At 41.2% G+C, this 12,541-nt stretch overlaps 1 protein-coding gene across 1 annotated transcript; it reads right to left on the reverse strand.

Annotated features, from left to right (window-relative positions):
- Positions 1-88: 88 nt before the first annotated feature.
- On the reverse strand, positions 89-11,432 carry PEX13 (peroxisomal biogenesis factor 13). The gene is made up of 4 exons (XM_048517820.1): positions 11,306-11,432; positions 6,316-7,013; positions 4,201-4,326; positions 89-2,041 (listed from the first exon to the last, which is right to left on the reverse strand). Exons 1-4 carry the CDS (start codon positions 11,356-11,358, stop codon positions 1,743-1,745), a joined length of 1,176 nt encoding a protein of 391 aa, XP_048373777.1. The 5' UTR covers positions 11,359-11,432; the 3' UTR covers positions 89-1,742.
- Between the last annotated feature and the right edge of the window lie 1,109 nt (positions 11,433-12,541).

The raw sequence follows: 12,541 nt of genomic DNA on the forward strand, positions 1-12,541 counted from the left end.
GGGCCTACATCAGCAATTTAATTCATACTGATCTCTGTTTTTGTGTCAGTGTAAAAGCTATATTCACAGAATAAGAGATGCACTTTACTCAAGTTTCAGCAAAATTTAATAGACTTACACAAGTTAATCCAACTCCATGATAAACCTTTTAGTCTAATTTACCATAACCATTTTCATTCTGGCTCCACTAAAGCTACTACAAAGGATCAGAGCCAAGATTCCCTTTGCATACTTACCTCATCATATGCATAGTATGACACAGTGATTTGTTAAATAAACTCCAACAAGTACAAAGTAAAATAAAAACTCTGATTCCAAACAGATTTACAAGGTAATAAATCCCACCCAGTGCATTGGAATTTACTGCCAAGTAAATATTACCAGGAATAAGTTTTAAATTAGTGAGTGAATAGTGATTTTTCCCCTAACTAAATGTTCTTCAGTACACTTTTGTAGAAAAAAATAACTGTAAGTGTTAAGGATGAGAAGTGAGAAAATCCAGAATGAAAATATATTTGAGAAGTCTCCCTGTTTTGAATTTTCAACAGACTGGAAAATGAAAGATTTCTCCAGTTAAAATCTCAAGTATTAGATACACAGACTACCTAAATTTTCTACAATATTTCCGTCACCCCGATTTCCCTTCCATCTCTGACGAAGGGAATTCTGCCCAGAAAGTCAATTTCTAGTAATATGAATTGTCAGTGTCTGATGAGCATGCTTGTTCAAGATTGGTCTCTCCTGGTTTGGCTGGTTTTTATTCTCTTGTCCCACAGTGACTTTAATCACATTAAACAAGAAATTCAACATTTTCTACCAGACACCATTGCATTGCTCAATTTTTTTTAAACAGAGAAAGAGGTCAACGTTATTCCAAACTCTTAGTATCTCGGCACAATAATCAGTTTAGCAACTCTAGCTGGTTTTACAAGCTTTCCTCTAGCAAAGCGACCAGATCTGCTACTTTAAACCGTGCATTAACTCTATTGTAATTTATTGCAGGAAACCAAATTGCTCAGAAATGAATGGAAGTGATGCTGTTAAGAATTATGAGAAGGCTAATTGTCTTGCAGTGAAAACTGAGGATAAAGAGCCTTACAGAAACCTTTTGTTTTTAAAATAATCATGATACTAACTTAATATCAGAATTAGTACTTCCCATTTTTGGATTATCATTCATTCTAAGATAGGCTATGGAGGAGATTAATACCAGAAGAGGCATTAAAATCCTCTCCCGCTCAACAGTTTTCCAATTGTTAGCCTTATCTGTGAAATTTTCCCCAACAAAAACTGAGATTAAGAAGAAAAATCCTCATAATATGCTTACAGACTCTTGGGGAACACCATGCTTCATTTGATCTTGCCATACACCACCACAACAGCTATCAAAATGGATTCTTCAGTCTGGGGGAATGAATTTAAACATGCAGCTGTCTCTAGAATCTGCAAGAATTGCTGCTTCGGTCAAGAAAAACCTGGTGCCATACATTCTTCATTCTAACACTTGCCCAAGCCTGAGATCCTAACACTGATACTAGCTAACCAAATTTAGCCATCCAACATTAAATCTACTAAGCACAACATTAGGGACAATAACGTTGCTTGCTATATCTCTTCCAGGTTTGAATAGCAAGTCACCTGGATATGGTCAGCAACAGTGTCCCTCTACATCACTATTCAATGGCTACCTACAATGTTACTGGTAAGCACAATCCAATCTCTTTGTTAAAACTTCAGATGTATTAAAGATCCTGTTTGTCTTCACCAAGCACAGCAGAGTCGGATGTGCCAGGACCTTTATTTGTTTCCACAAACACAGACTCAAAGGCAGCTTCTTGTTCTTCTAAAGTGTCAGCAGCTGTAGCTCCTTGAACTGAAGGTGTGCTGGTAAACACTGGCTGATGCTCCGTAATCTTCTCCAGTTCCGGGGTTCTCCTACCTTTCCTTTTGCCAAGGATTCTGACATAATTAGCTGGTACAAGTCCCGTTGTCTGGCCATCCCGGCTAGCCAAAAGCCAGCCACGTATTTTGGGCTGCCGTTCTGATAAGAAAAAATAAATTTTGAGTTACAAACAGAATTCATGCATGTTGACACATTGGCTTAGTTCAAACGTAGCAGCATATTCTGATTTGTGCAGAAATGTTCAGCAGCGTGTTTTCATAACGGGAGTAGAACTGTAACATAATGGAGAGTCCAGGAGAGAACTTCTCTATACAGGATAGGATTGCAGCCTATTGCTGTTATTGTTGTATGTGTCATTTTGCTTTCACTGCACTGCCTTTGTAATCTACTTTCTGCAGAGTTCATGGTATGACATGACTGAGACAATTTTCTATTTGCATGTTTTCTGATACTGTAATTCTAGATCTAGCGTATTGTTTGCTGGATGCCTCACACTGACTGAATTTTTAAAATATTTTGTAATCCGCCTTGAATTTGGTGAGAAAAGCAGGCTATAAATAAATTAAACTAAACTAAATAAATGACTGTGTCGTTCCACTATCTAGCCTGGAAGATATTCAGAATCATGCACTCTCTCTCCATTTGCTCCTTATACACAACAAGCTGATAAATCACTCCTGCTTTTGAGTCTACCCCACAGTTTGCCATTATGCACAAACTGACGAACTATGGCTTGTGTTTTCTTTGAAAATCAGGAATCCAATCTGGGAATAAGCCATTGTTTGAAAATCTGATTCACCAGGTAAGTGTAAGAAATCATTTGTCTCCTGGTCAGAAAAGCAAAGGATGGTTTCCAAAAAGCAAAGTAATTCCTCAGCCACTCTGTACAAGGGCAAAAACACACAAAAGTAGAGGATCCCCCAGGATCCTTATTCTTTGAGCAGTACGTTATGACCACTGAACCAAACCCGAGTTCTCCAAGCATTTGGAAAATTCTCCAAGCTTTTGGAAAATTCAGCAAAGATCAAAGATCAATGCCGTTTAATTTTGTGTAGGACTCCCAGGTTTTTCAAAACACAGTGAAAACCCATCTGAAGGATACCCGAGATATAATGATTAGGTCAAGTTAAATGATCAACAGGTCAATATTTAATAAAACTTTATGAATACATGGTCTCACAACAAAAATGGGAAGGATTCAGAAGCGACTGTCAATTTTTTCACACGGAAAAGCATTTTTTGCAAATCCTTGAGTTACACATTAAAGCAGAAGAAATAAGACAGTTCAGTATTGGATACCTGGAACAAGACCTTAAGTTCAGAACTGAACATATGAAGCGTTATTATAGTGACCACAGCCATTATAGTGACCACATTATAGTGACCACATCATGTCACTCCTTCTGGGTGAAACCCCAAAACCTGAGATGCTGTGGATTGTGTTTTGCTTGTAAGCCTATGCTCAGCTCACTCAGCTATGGCCACTCTCCAAATACCATATGCTCAAAGCAGCCACGAAAACTAAAATAAGTTTTATTTTAATCTAGTGTCAAGGTTTATATTGTATTGCTTCAAAAGACTTTGCAATAATGCTCAAACCTGCAGCAGTAAATAGCTGATCTGACCTAAAGTCAGGTGAAAGGGTCTCTGGCTCTCACTGGCTGAAATCTGACCTTGTCCCGGAAAGAGACAAGGCAGGCAGAAAGACTTAGAAGGAAGAAAGGAAAGGAAGAGGCAGGGGATTCAAAAGGCAACAGAACAGAAGATCATCGAGACAGCAAACATGGGGAGGAGAGGGGGTATGGAGACTAATACTAGGACAGAAAGACTTCAGCAACCCTGTAGACCTAAGGGGAAAAGCCAGAGGAAGAAATCTGAAAGGAGAAGGAATACCCAGAAGAGGGAAAGACAAGATGCACATGGCCAGGAGCTGCAGAAAAAGAAAAGCTGAAATCCATATACTTGCCTTGAGATAGCCAATCAAATTATTGGCAGTAGCCCTGTTCTACACTCATACTGGCACAAGATAAATGATGAAAGCAAAGACTCGCCTGTCTGAAATGCAAAGACTCAGAAGTTTAGAACAAAGACAATAAGTTCTCTTTGCCAAGATCAGTTGAGAAACATGGTTCCATAGACATGGTTCCCCGAGATTAAGCAAGTTGCCTCCAGAGCTTCCTAACAATTCATGACATATTCAGATTGAGCCAAAAACTAGTTTTCCTAAACGTCTCACTCATTTTAAAGCATGACCCTGATAGATGGGGGAAACGCACAATAATTCAGAATTGCCTTACCTTTAGGTGCTAATGTTAGCATTTCACCTGCACGGAAAGACATTTCTTCCTCTGAAACAGCATTGAAGTCATACTCCGCTCTCCCAACAACATGATCATCCTCTCCACTTGCCCAGTTACTGGAAGCTGTTCCATAGAACAAGTGTGAAACAAATATATGTGAAACAAACAATATAGCTCAGCTGGATTAATACAATGCCTTCTTGTCTGAAAGAGTCGTGCAGTGGCTAACAGAGGTTCTTAGCCTTTCTGAGCACCTTTGGAATTCTGAAACACCACAGGAATCTCAAAATGGCTGCCACAGGATGTGGCACCAACCACAAAACAGAATGGATTTCAAATGGGTATAAATCACAATTTAAATCAGTAGTTAGTAAGACAAGATTTAAATCATGGTTTTCTACATATTGACTCATTCTTGCTGCTGTAATCTTAATATTTAAAACCAGATGAAGGTTTCATTTTTAGAATAACTTTCAGATTACGTATACACATTAAAAATTATATTAAAAATTACTGATTTGGTTATACTATTACAACTATAGATAATTAGGAAATTACTGTGTGGTGAGTTATCCCCAGTTTCATTCAGGCCACAAGGCCTTGCACCTCTTTGCTGCAGTATCTGCATTTCGCATGCATGCCTGCCATACATATAGGTAAAGGAACTGACTTAGAATATTTCCTAATTGAGTCTTTTTTAGGGCCTGCTGCCATTATAATTTTTTCTCCAAAGGAGAGAATAATGTGAATAATCTCAGGCTATACACAGGGTTGCAGCTTTATAAAACAGCACCTGGGGCTCACCCTGGGCACTGCAACCCCGATCTCCATGTGGAGTTTGGGAGTAGAGCCAGTTTACCCCACTCCCAATCTCCACCTGGAGTTCGAGAGTGGGGCCAGCTGGCTCGCCCTGCCCCTGATCGCCATGTGGAGTTTAGGAACAGCATGGGCCTGTTTGATGCTGGCCTCAGCTCACCTGAGTCCAGTTTTGAATTGCATGATGGAAGCCTGCAATTTAAAGACTGGTCCAAATTTCACTGAGGTCAGGATCAAAGAATGCACCGGGGGCTGGTCAGCTCTAGCTTTATACTGTTGGCTCTGCCCCGCTAGCTACACCTCCGGAATTTGCACAAGACATGTGAGAAAGAGTGAGCATACATTCTTGAGACTGCCATTTCCACTGTGCAGGGAACCAGTATTACATTTGTACCAGACCATTCATACCAGCCGGATAAATAAAGTGTCTACCTAGTAATCTGTAGCAATTGTAAAGTTGCCTCCAGGGCAGTTTTTACCAAAGTTGGTTTTGTAAGGTCACAAAGGACGTACTTGTGAACTCCAGGGCTAGTAAATGAACTTGTAAATAACACGCAAGAAACATCCTAGATAACCAGGAAGGGATGCTTCAGTGGGATTTTTTACTTTCAGCTGCCAAGCTTCTCAAGCAATAGAGGTTTGCATAAACACATAAGGCAGTAACTTATGTGGATTTATTTGCAAAACTAGCCATATGACTATTAGACGTGGAAAGCACGTTTGAGCTGACTACTGGACAATACATTCTGCTGTCATTAAACAGCATCGTGCTTGGCACACAGAGATTATACACCTGTTAAATACAGTGATTTAATGTTACACAAAAATCATCCTTGCACACACATTTCAGGAGTCAAGGAAAAATAGCCAGCATTAGGAAAAATAGTGCATAACTTGAAAGCTTCATACAAGCAGATGATAATACATTGCTCTTGAAAGATGACAATATATTGCTCTTGAAAATCATTTTACATATATTACTTTGTTACAATCTTGACAGCTCTCTAAGATATGTCAATATCCCCGACTTTATTACAAAATTATAAGCTGGGACTACTAAGTCGACTGCCTAACATTGTCGCATGAGTTCATGTTGGAGGCAACATGCAGCCAGAACTGGAGACTTCCTCATCTGTCTTTTAAGCCAAAAGACTGCTAGACAGTTTCCAGGATAGCAAAAATCAGTTTACTAAGTACCTCAATCTAACTTCAGATTATTACCCTGCAGTTCTGCAGGTGAAAACATCATGCTTATCGCACTGCTTCCATTTCTATCATCAGAAAAATACCCTTTACCTGTTTCTTCATCACTGTAGGTGGACAACAGCTTCCAAATGAGGTAGGGACCACCAAGAACAACTGCAAAGAACAGGAAAATAGGCCAGGATTTTGCAGAGTTAGCAGCCTTGTCCTCAGGACCAATGCGAGCCAAAGTTCCTTCACTTTCTGCCCACAAATCCTCATTCTCTGAATTGTTTCTCATACCCAGCAACCTCTGTAACCGCCTGTAGAGGTATCTTATAGTTCTGACTAATGCAAAGGCTGAAAACACCTTTGTGAAGTGTATTTTGAGACGAGAGAAGTGATTAGCTACATCCAAAACAGCTCGGAAACTGTTGTAGACAGCAGAAAAAGTAGCGTCCATCATCATGCTCACTGATGCAAAGGCATGTACTATGCTTTCAATGGACTGAAATGCACCACGGCTGCTCTCCTCAGCTTGTTGAACAAACCTGCTGGTAGGAATGTCGTCCATCCGAAACCGGTTGTAGCCCACACCCCCATATCCATAACTGTAAGGGCTGTAGCTCCCATAAAAGGAATTTCCATATGTCCCGTAGCCAGGAGAAAAAGAGCTGCTGTAGGCTGGTCTGAAAGTATTGAGGGTACTGTTTCCTGCCTGTTGAGATGGCCTTGGCAAAATTGGAGGGGGCACTCGTGTCAGGGTGGGTTGTCCAGGCCGAGTCAGTTGGTTGGCCGTCACATCAGCAGATCTAAAATTCAGAAACCTGCTATTAACACACAGCGCAACTGTACGTTTAGAGTAATCCTCCGTCTTGCACTTCTCAAAACACTCTAAGTTAAATCCTACCATTTCACTCAGCTTATTATGAAAAGTCTGTTCCATCGCACATGGCATGTGCTGCTGAGGGAAGAGCTTTGGTATTAGCAGGATGTGCCATAGCTGAGCAGAGTAGTAGGATACAACCTGGCATATTTACAAGATCATTTCAATCAAGCTTATGCATATCCCTCTTAACTGGATCCTTTACCAGAAATATTGTTAAAATGAAGGCCTTCAAAAACTATAAATATGTTCTTTTTACACAATAAATGTTTAATGTTCATTTTTGAGCAGCTTTTCCACTGAGGCCCTCAACACAATACCTCCCAGAAATATATTATAGAGGGTTAATATATAACAGACATCTGCGTTAATCTTTAGCACTTGAACAAGAATAAACTGCCATGGTTTAAAAACTTTAAGTCATGTCTGGGTGCAACCCACCTCCCACTGTAAGCCTCCCTGCCCTCTGGCCGTAAGATCTACTACTGAGGTTTTGCTTTGATTTAGTCCATTTATGGACTAAAGTTGCCATCTACCAGGAGGAGGACCTTTTCTGTGGTGGTTCTGGTGTAGGGATACTGCCCACCAGGAAGTTCTGCACATTTTCCCCTAGTCTGCTTTCACAGACAAATAACATCAATTTTATTCCACTGAACATTTAGAGATTCAAATTTCCACTGAGTTTTTAAAAAATATTTTTAATTGACCCCTATCAGGCCTTCTATACCCTTTTCAGGATAAAGATGACACCAGATTAGAGAATTCATTCCCCATTCCCTGGACCTTCTTTGTTCAAGAATGCTCTGCTTGGGTCCTGGTGTCTACCTAGTTCTGTCCTCATGGCACCAGGACCCAAGTGGAGCATTCTAAAATAAAGACAGGCCAGAAAATGGCGAATGAATTCTCAAATCTGGTGTCATCTTTATCCTGAAAAGGGTATAGTTACTATACAACTGCTGGCTGTGACAACAGCACAGATTTTATCACATTTGTGCCCTTTGGATGGAGAATTGTGAATTCCCAATTCTTCTCATGAAAACTGAAAATGAAAGCCAAGAGGGACTTATTTGTTCCATTAATTTCATTTGAGGAAGATCACAGATTTTATTATAAGGCAAATGCAATGATTTTAGGGGGGGGGGAAAGATGCCCTAGACACCCTGAAATAAGAATTCAGATCTGAAGCTCCAGAGTTTCATAAACCTTGGCTGCAATTCTATGCAGACTGGTTTGGAAGACACAGATTCTACAGAGGGTAGTTATGATGCACAGTGGCATGCAAGTCTAATAGGATTTACTGAGTCATAAATTGTCATGGGCTGGAGTTGACTGGAAGTGCAATAAAAAAATAATGTCAGCCAGGTATAATTCTTCTTAGGATTGCACTGCTAGTCAGATATTATGGAGTACTGTCTTTGGTTGGCAAACTTTATACACATGCATGAAGAAAACTTCTTTTTGTAAAGGCTCCGAAATATTAGAGGACAGCAGATCTGCGACCTTGCAGTGAAAAGATCAGAGGGAGCTTAACTACAAACAGCAACTGATTTTTACTTGAGAATAAATCTCACTTCACTCAGTGGGACTTACTTCAAGTAAACAAGGCTATTTGACTGACTGTATGCAACAAGGGAACATCCAGTAAAGCTGAGTTGCAAGTTCATTTCAAAGGTTAGTTGTGCAATGCACATCTCCATTTCGCCTCCTGCAGATTACACCAAGTGCCTGATACTAAAAGCTAAACTAGTCTGGAAGTACTGGATTGATTGCCTGGAAGAATCAGAGTACTGAACACAAGTAACACCTGCACTATGTTGTTATTTGGGCAAAAATATGATGGCTGGGCCTCAGTTGTTTACCTTCAAAACTGTAATGATACAACCTTGCAAACAGGTGCACAAATGTGACTTTCCACAGAAACTTTAATTAGCCTGCTCCACCTATGCATGCCAATGCTATGATGAAATATAATGTCACTTATATGAAATATGTGACATGCACAGATATTTTGTGGCATGAAAGAAAGTAACTTTTGTACAGCTTCCTAGCCTAGTTGTCCCAGAATGGCTGTTGATTAATCTGGAATAAGGATGTAATTCATGGGATCACTGTGAGCATAAATAAGGAAATACATAATTCTATACATCTAACAACATTTTGTACAGAAAATTCATGGTTATTTTAGGGATTCACAAAGCTAGCATCTCAGTTGCCTCTCAAAGGGTTGGATTCAGTGACCTTTTCTGCTGGTGAAAAAGGAAGAGGTCACCTTTAAGCAGCAGAAGGGGGACAATGTGTGATGGGGGCTGCAGTAAGGGGCAGAACAGGGTGAGACTGAGCAGAAAGGTTGTCTGGACCCAACCCAAAAGCTGTTTGTTTCTCTTCCCTCTGTAGCTGCTCTTTAGTTTACAAATGATCATAAGGAAATAGTGCTTGGATAACAAGCCGTAAAAGATTAAATCATAGAATTGGAAGAGATAATCAGGGCCATCAAATCCAACCCCCAAAAAACTATGGAAGGTGAGTCATGTTTAGGTGGCACCGGTTATTAAATTCAAGTCACCAGAAACTACCTATACTGATCAATCCTAGGACCTTAATTATCCAGGAAAGCATGATCAACATTACTGAACACACCCAGTTTGATGAAGGTAGGGAAGAGAAATGTGAGGCAGGGAAAATGATAAGATCAATAATAACTGCAACTGAATGCATGAATCAACTTGTGATTTTACTGGAGCAAAAAATTATCATGTATGTTGGAACACACTTGGAGATAGCAGACAAAAAAGGAAAACTAAAAGACTGTGGTGCAGTGGACTGTTTAGCTTTCAAGAACATCTCAGCATTTCAGTTCACAGCCTACAGAGTACAATGTAATCCTGTATATAAATTAGTGAAAATAAACCTCAAAATATATGAGCTCTGACTGGCGTAACTCTGCATAAATTGCATTGCAAAATTAGAGAACATCATCCGTATGGACTTTTGGTCTATGCATGCCAATACTGCCCCCCTCCCCCACCACACACAAAGAGCACCATGAGAACAAGTCTAACAACTTGACTGGAGGCTCTTCCATCACAGATTACATTAATTCACTTACAAAAGCCTTACAATTATTAACTGCTGGTCATATTCTAACAGAAAACTTAGGTCTTCACAAACAATTCCAGAGGGACAGTTTACAGCAAAAAAAGAAGAAGAAGAAGTTTTGTGGCACCTCTTGTTCAGTGTGGCCTCAACTTCTGTTCAGTGCATAAACACATATGCCACACACACACACACATATATTACTGTTTACAGGCATCACAAGTCTCACCATGAAGACTATCTTCATTATATTAACAGCAGCTTATTAACTGAAAATTCTGCTCCTCCTCCCACCAAGGGTGTGGAAACCAAAACCATCAATGGAACAGAATGTCCTTTGGAAATGTGGTGGTGGAAGGATAAGGAGAAGAAGCCTGTAGATAGAGAGTGCTCTCCCTGCTCCCTCCAACAGGTTACTACATTTTCACCCCACCCTTTCTCCAAACAGCTCAGAGCAGTCTATTAACCCCATCCCCATTTTCTTCCTCACAACTGTCAAGCGACGCCAAGCTAAGGGGGTGAAAGTCCAATCCTACAGAGTCCTAAATCCATTGAAGTCAGGGGGTTCAGAAGCGCTTATTATTGGATAGTCTCGTGACTGTCCTCGAACTTCCTGGCTCAGCTGAACAAGGATTTAACCCAGGTACTACCACTTGAAGGCACGTAACACACACACGATCGAACTTGCATTCAGCAGTCCTCCATTCTCCTTAATGAACCAGGCTGGCTTTAAGTTACGAAGCAAAGTTTCGGGGAGGGGGCAGGTCTGCAAAAGCGAAAGATTCTTCATTGCTTCCCTCTCCTCCTCTATATCCATACATGGGGCGTTTGGGAGAAGACTGTGATGTGGGCGTGTGTGGCCAGCCACTGTGTCGAAGCAGCCCCTAATAGGAATAAAGAAGGAACATCCTCCACAAAAGTAAGAAATACATACACAGACCCCCCGACCCCCCGTCAAGTAGGAGGCATGGGAGGAGAGAGGGCTGCACCCAGGAGTGGGGGCGACTGCAGCTCCCTTGATCCAACGATTGACAGCGGGAGTGCTACCTGTGTTTAGGGTTTTGTTTTGCTAGTTAGGTTTGCTTTTTCTTCCCCCGCCCCACCACTCGTCGCCCCACAACTCACAGGCGCCGATTCTCCCAGGGCTTGGGCGGAGGAGGTTGGTTGGCCGCCATCATCGCGCGGCGGCTCCGCTGAGCTTCGCCCTCTGCCCCGCTTCCTCGAGCGAGCGCCGAATTAATCGTCGCCGCAAGTCCACGCCACTGATCGACTATATCTGAGTGCGGCTGGTTGAGCCCACACTCTCGCGCTATCTACCGAGAAGGTGGGATTTTTTTTAGAGCGGTTGACGGTTGCGTGTGGCAATTCCGGTTCCCAACTGACTTTTTAAAAGTTCACAACTTTCTAGTTGCTATGACTACCCGCTATTTGTCGTTGTGGTTTTATTTATTATCATTTACTCGGAATAGCATTCCAACTCATACATGCATACGTACCTACGTCTTTATTGGCATAAAAATATAATGCATTATAATAAAAGGAGGACCGCAAATCACTATGGGATGGTTCTTTCTCGTAAAACCATGCAAGGTTCTTCCCTACCCCAACTATTTTGTCCTGACAATAACCCTGTGAGGTAGGTTAGGCCAAGGAGAGTGACTGAACCAAAGAAAACCAAACAATCCCACTACCCGGAACGTTATAGTCTTCCGTCCAACAATCCTTACAGTTACATTTCCTCTGATCCCAAATAGCAGGACTGACAAAGCATTTTTGGATTACAACATCCATCCAATATAGTAAAGGGGCAGATCAGCGAAGCCAAAATGTCCCACAGACGGTCATCTGCTGCAAGACGGACCCAAGGAAGGTAAAAACCGAACACCACAGGTTGTCACCTGCAGTTCACAATAGACAACGTGCAATTGCTAAAAGTAGAATGCTTTCTGTCATCCTGGTCTAAACAGAGACTAGAAATTCTTTGCTCATTACAATTTCTAATAATTCAACAGGACCACTTTGTAGAAATTTCAATTGACTTTTCTTAATGTGTTGGCATCTTAACCTGCTGAATCAAAGAAACAGCCGTATTTTCGTAGATTAGTTGTGGATTCTACTTCCTAACACGTTCGCTCACCTTCACCTCGTCGAGAGGCTAGCACCTGATGTGCAGCAACTCATCCCAGCCCCTTACACAGCAAAATCACACGTAGTTCCTAACACCTCTCTCTGCTCCAGCTTCTTCATTCCCCCCTCCTATAAATCTCTGTGATCTGATATGGAACCGCAGGTGAGATGAAGCCTCTCGATCTGAGATTCTGGGCAGTCGGTGCAAGTCAGAGAGAGCAGCAACCTCAAATA

The sequence above is a fragment of the Sphaerodactylus townsendi genome, linkage group LG01, assembly GCF_021028975.2.
Source record: "Sphaerodactylus townsendi isolate TG3544 linkage group LG01, MPM_Stown_v2.3, whole genome shotgun sequence".
NCBI lineage: Eukaryota > Metazoa > Chordata > Lepidosauria > Squamata > Sphaerodactylidae > Sphaerodactylus > Sphaerodactylus townsendi.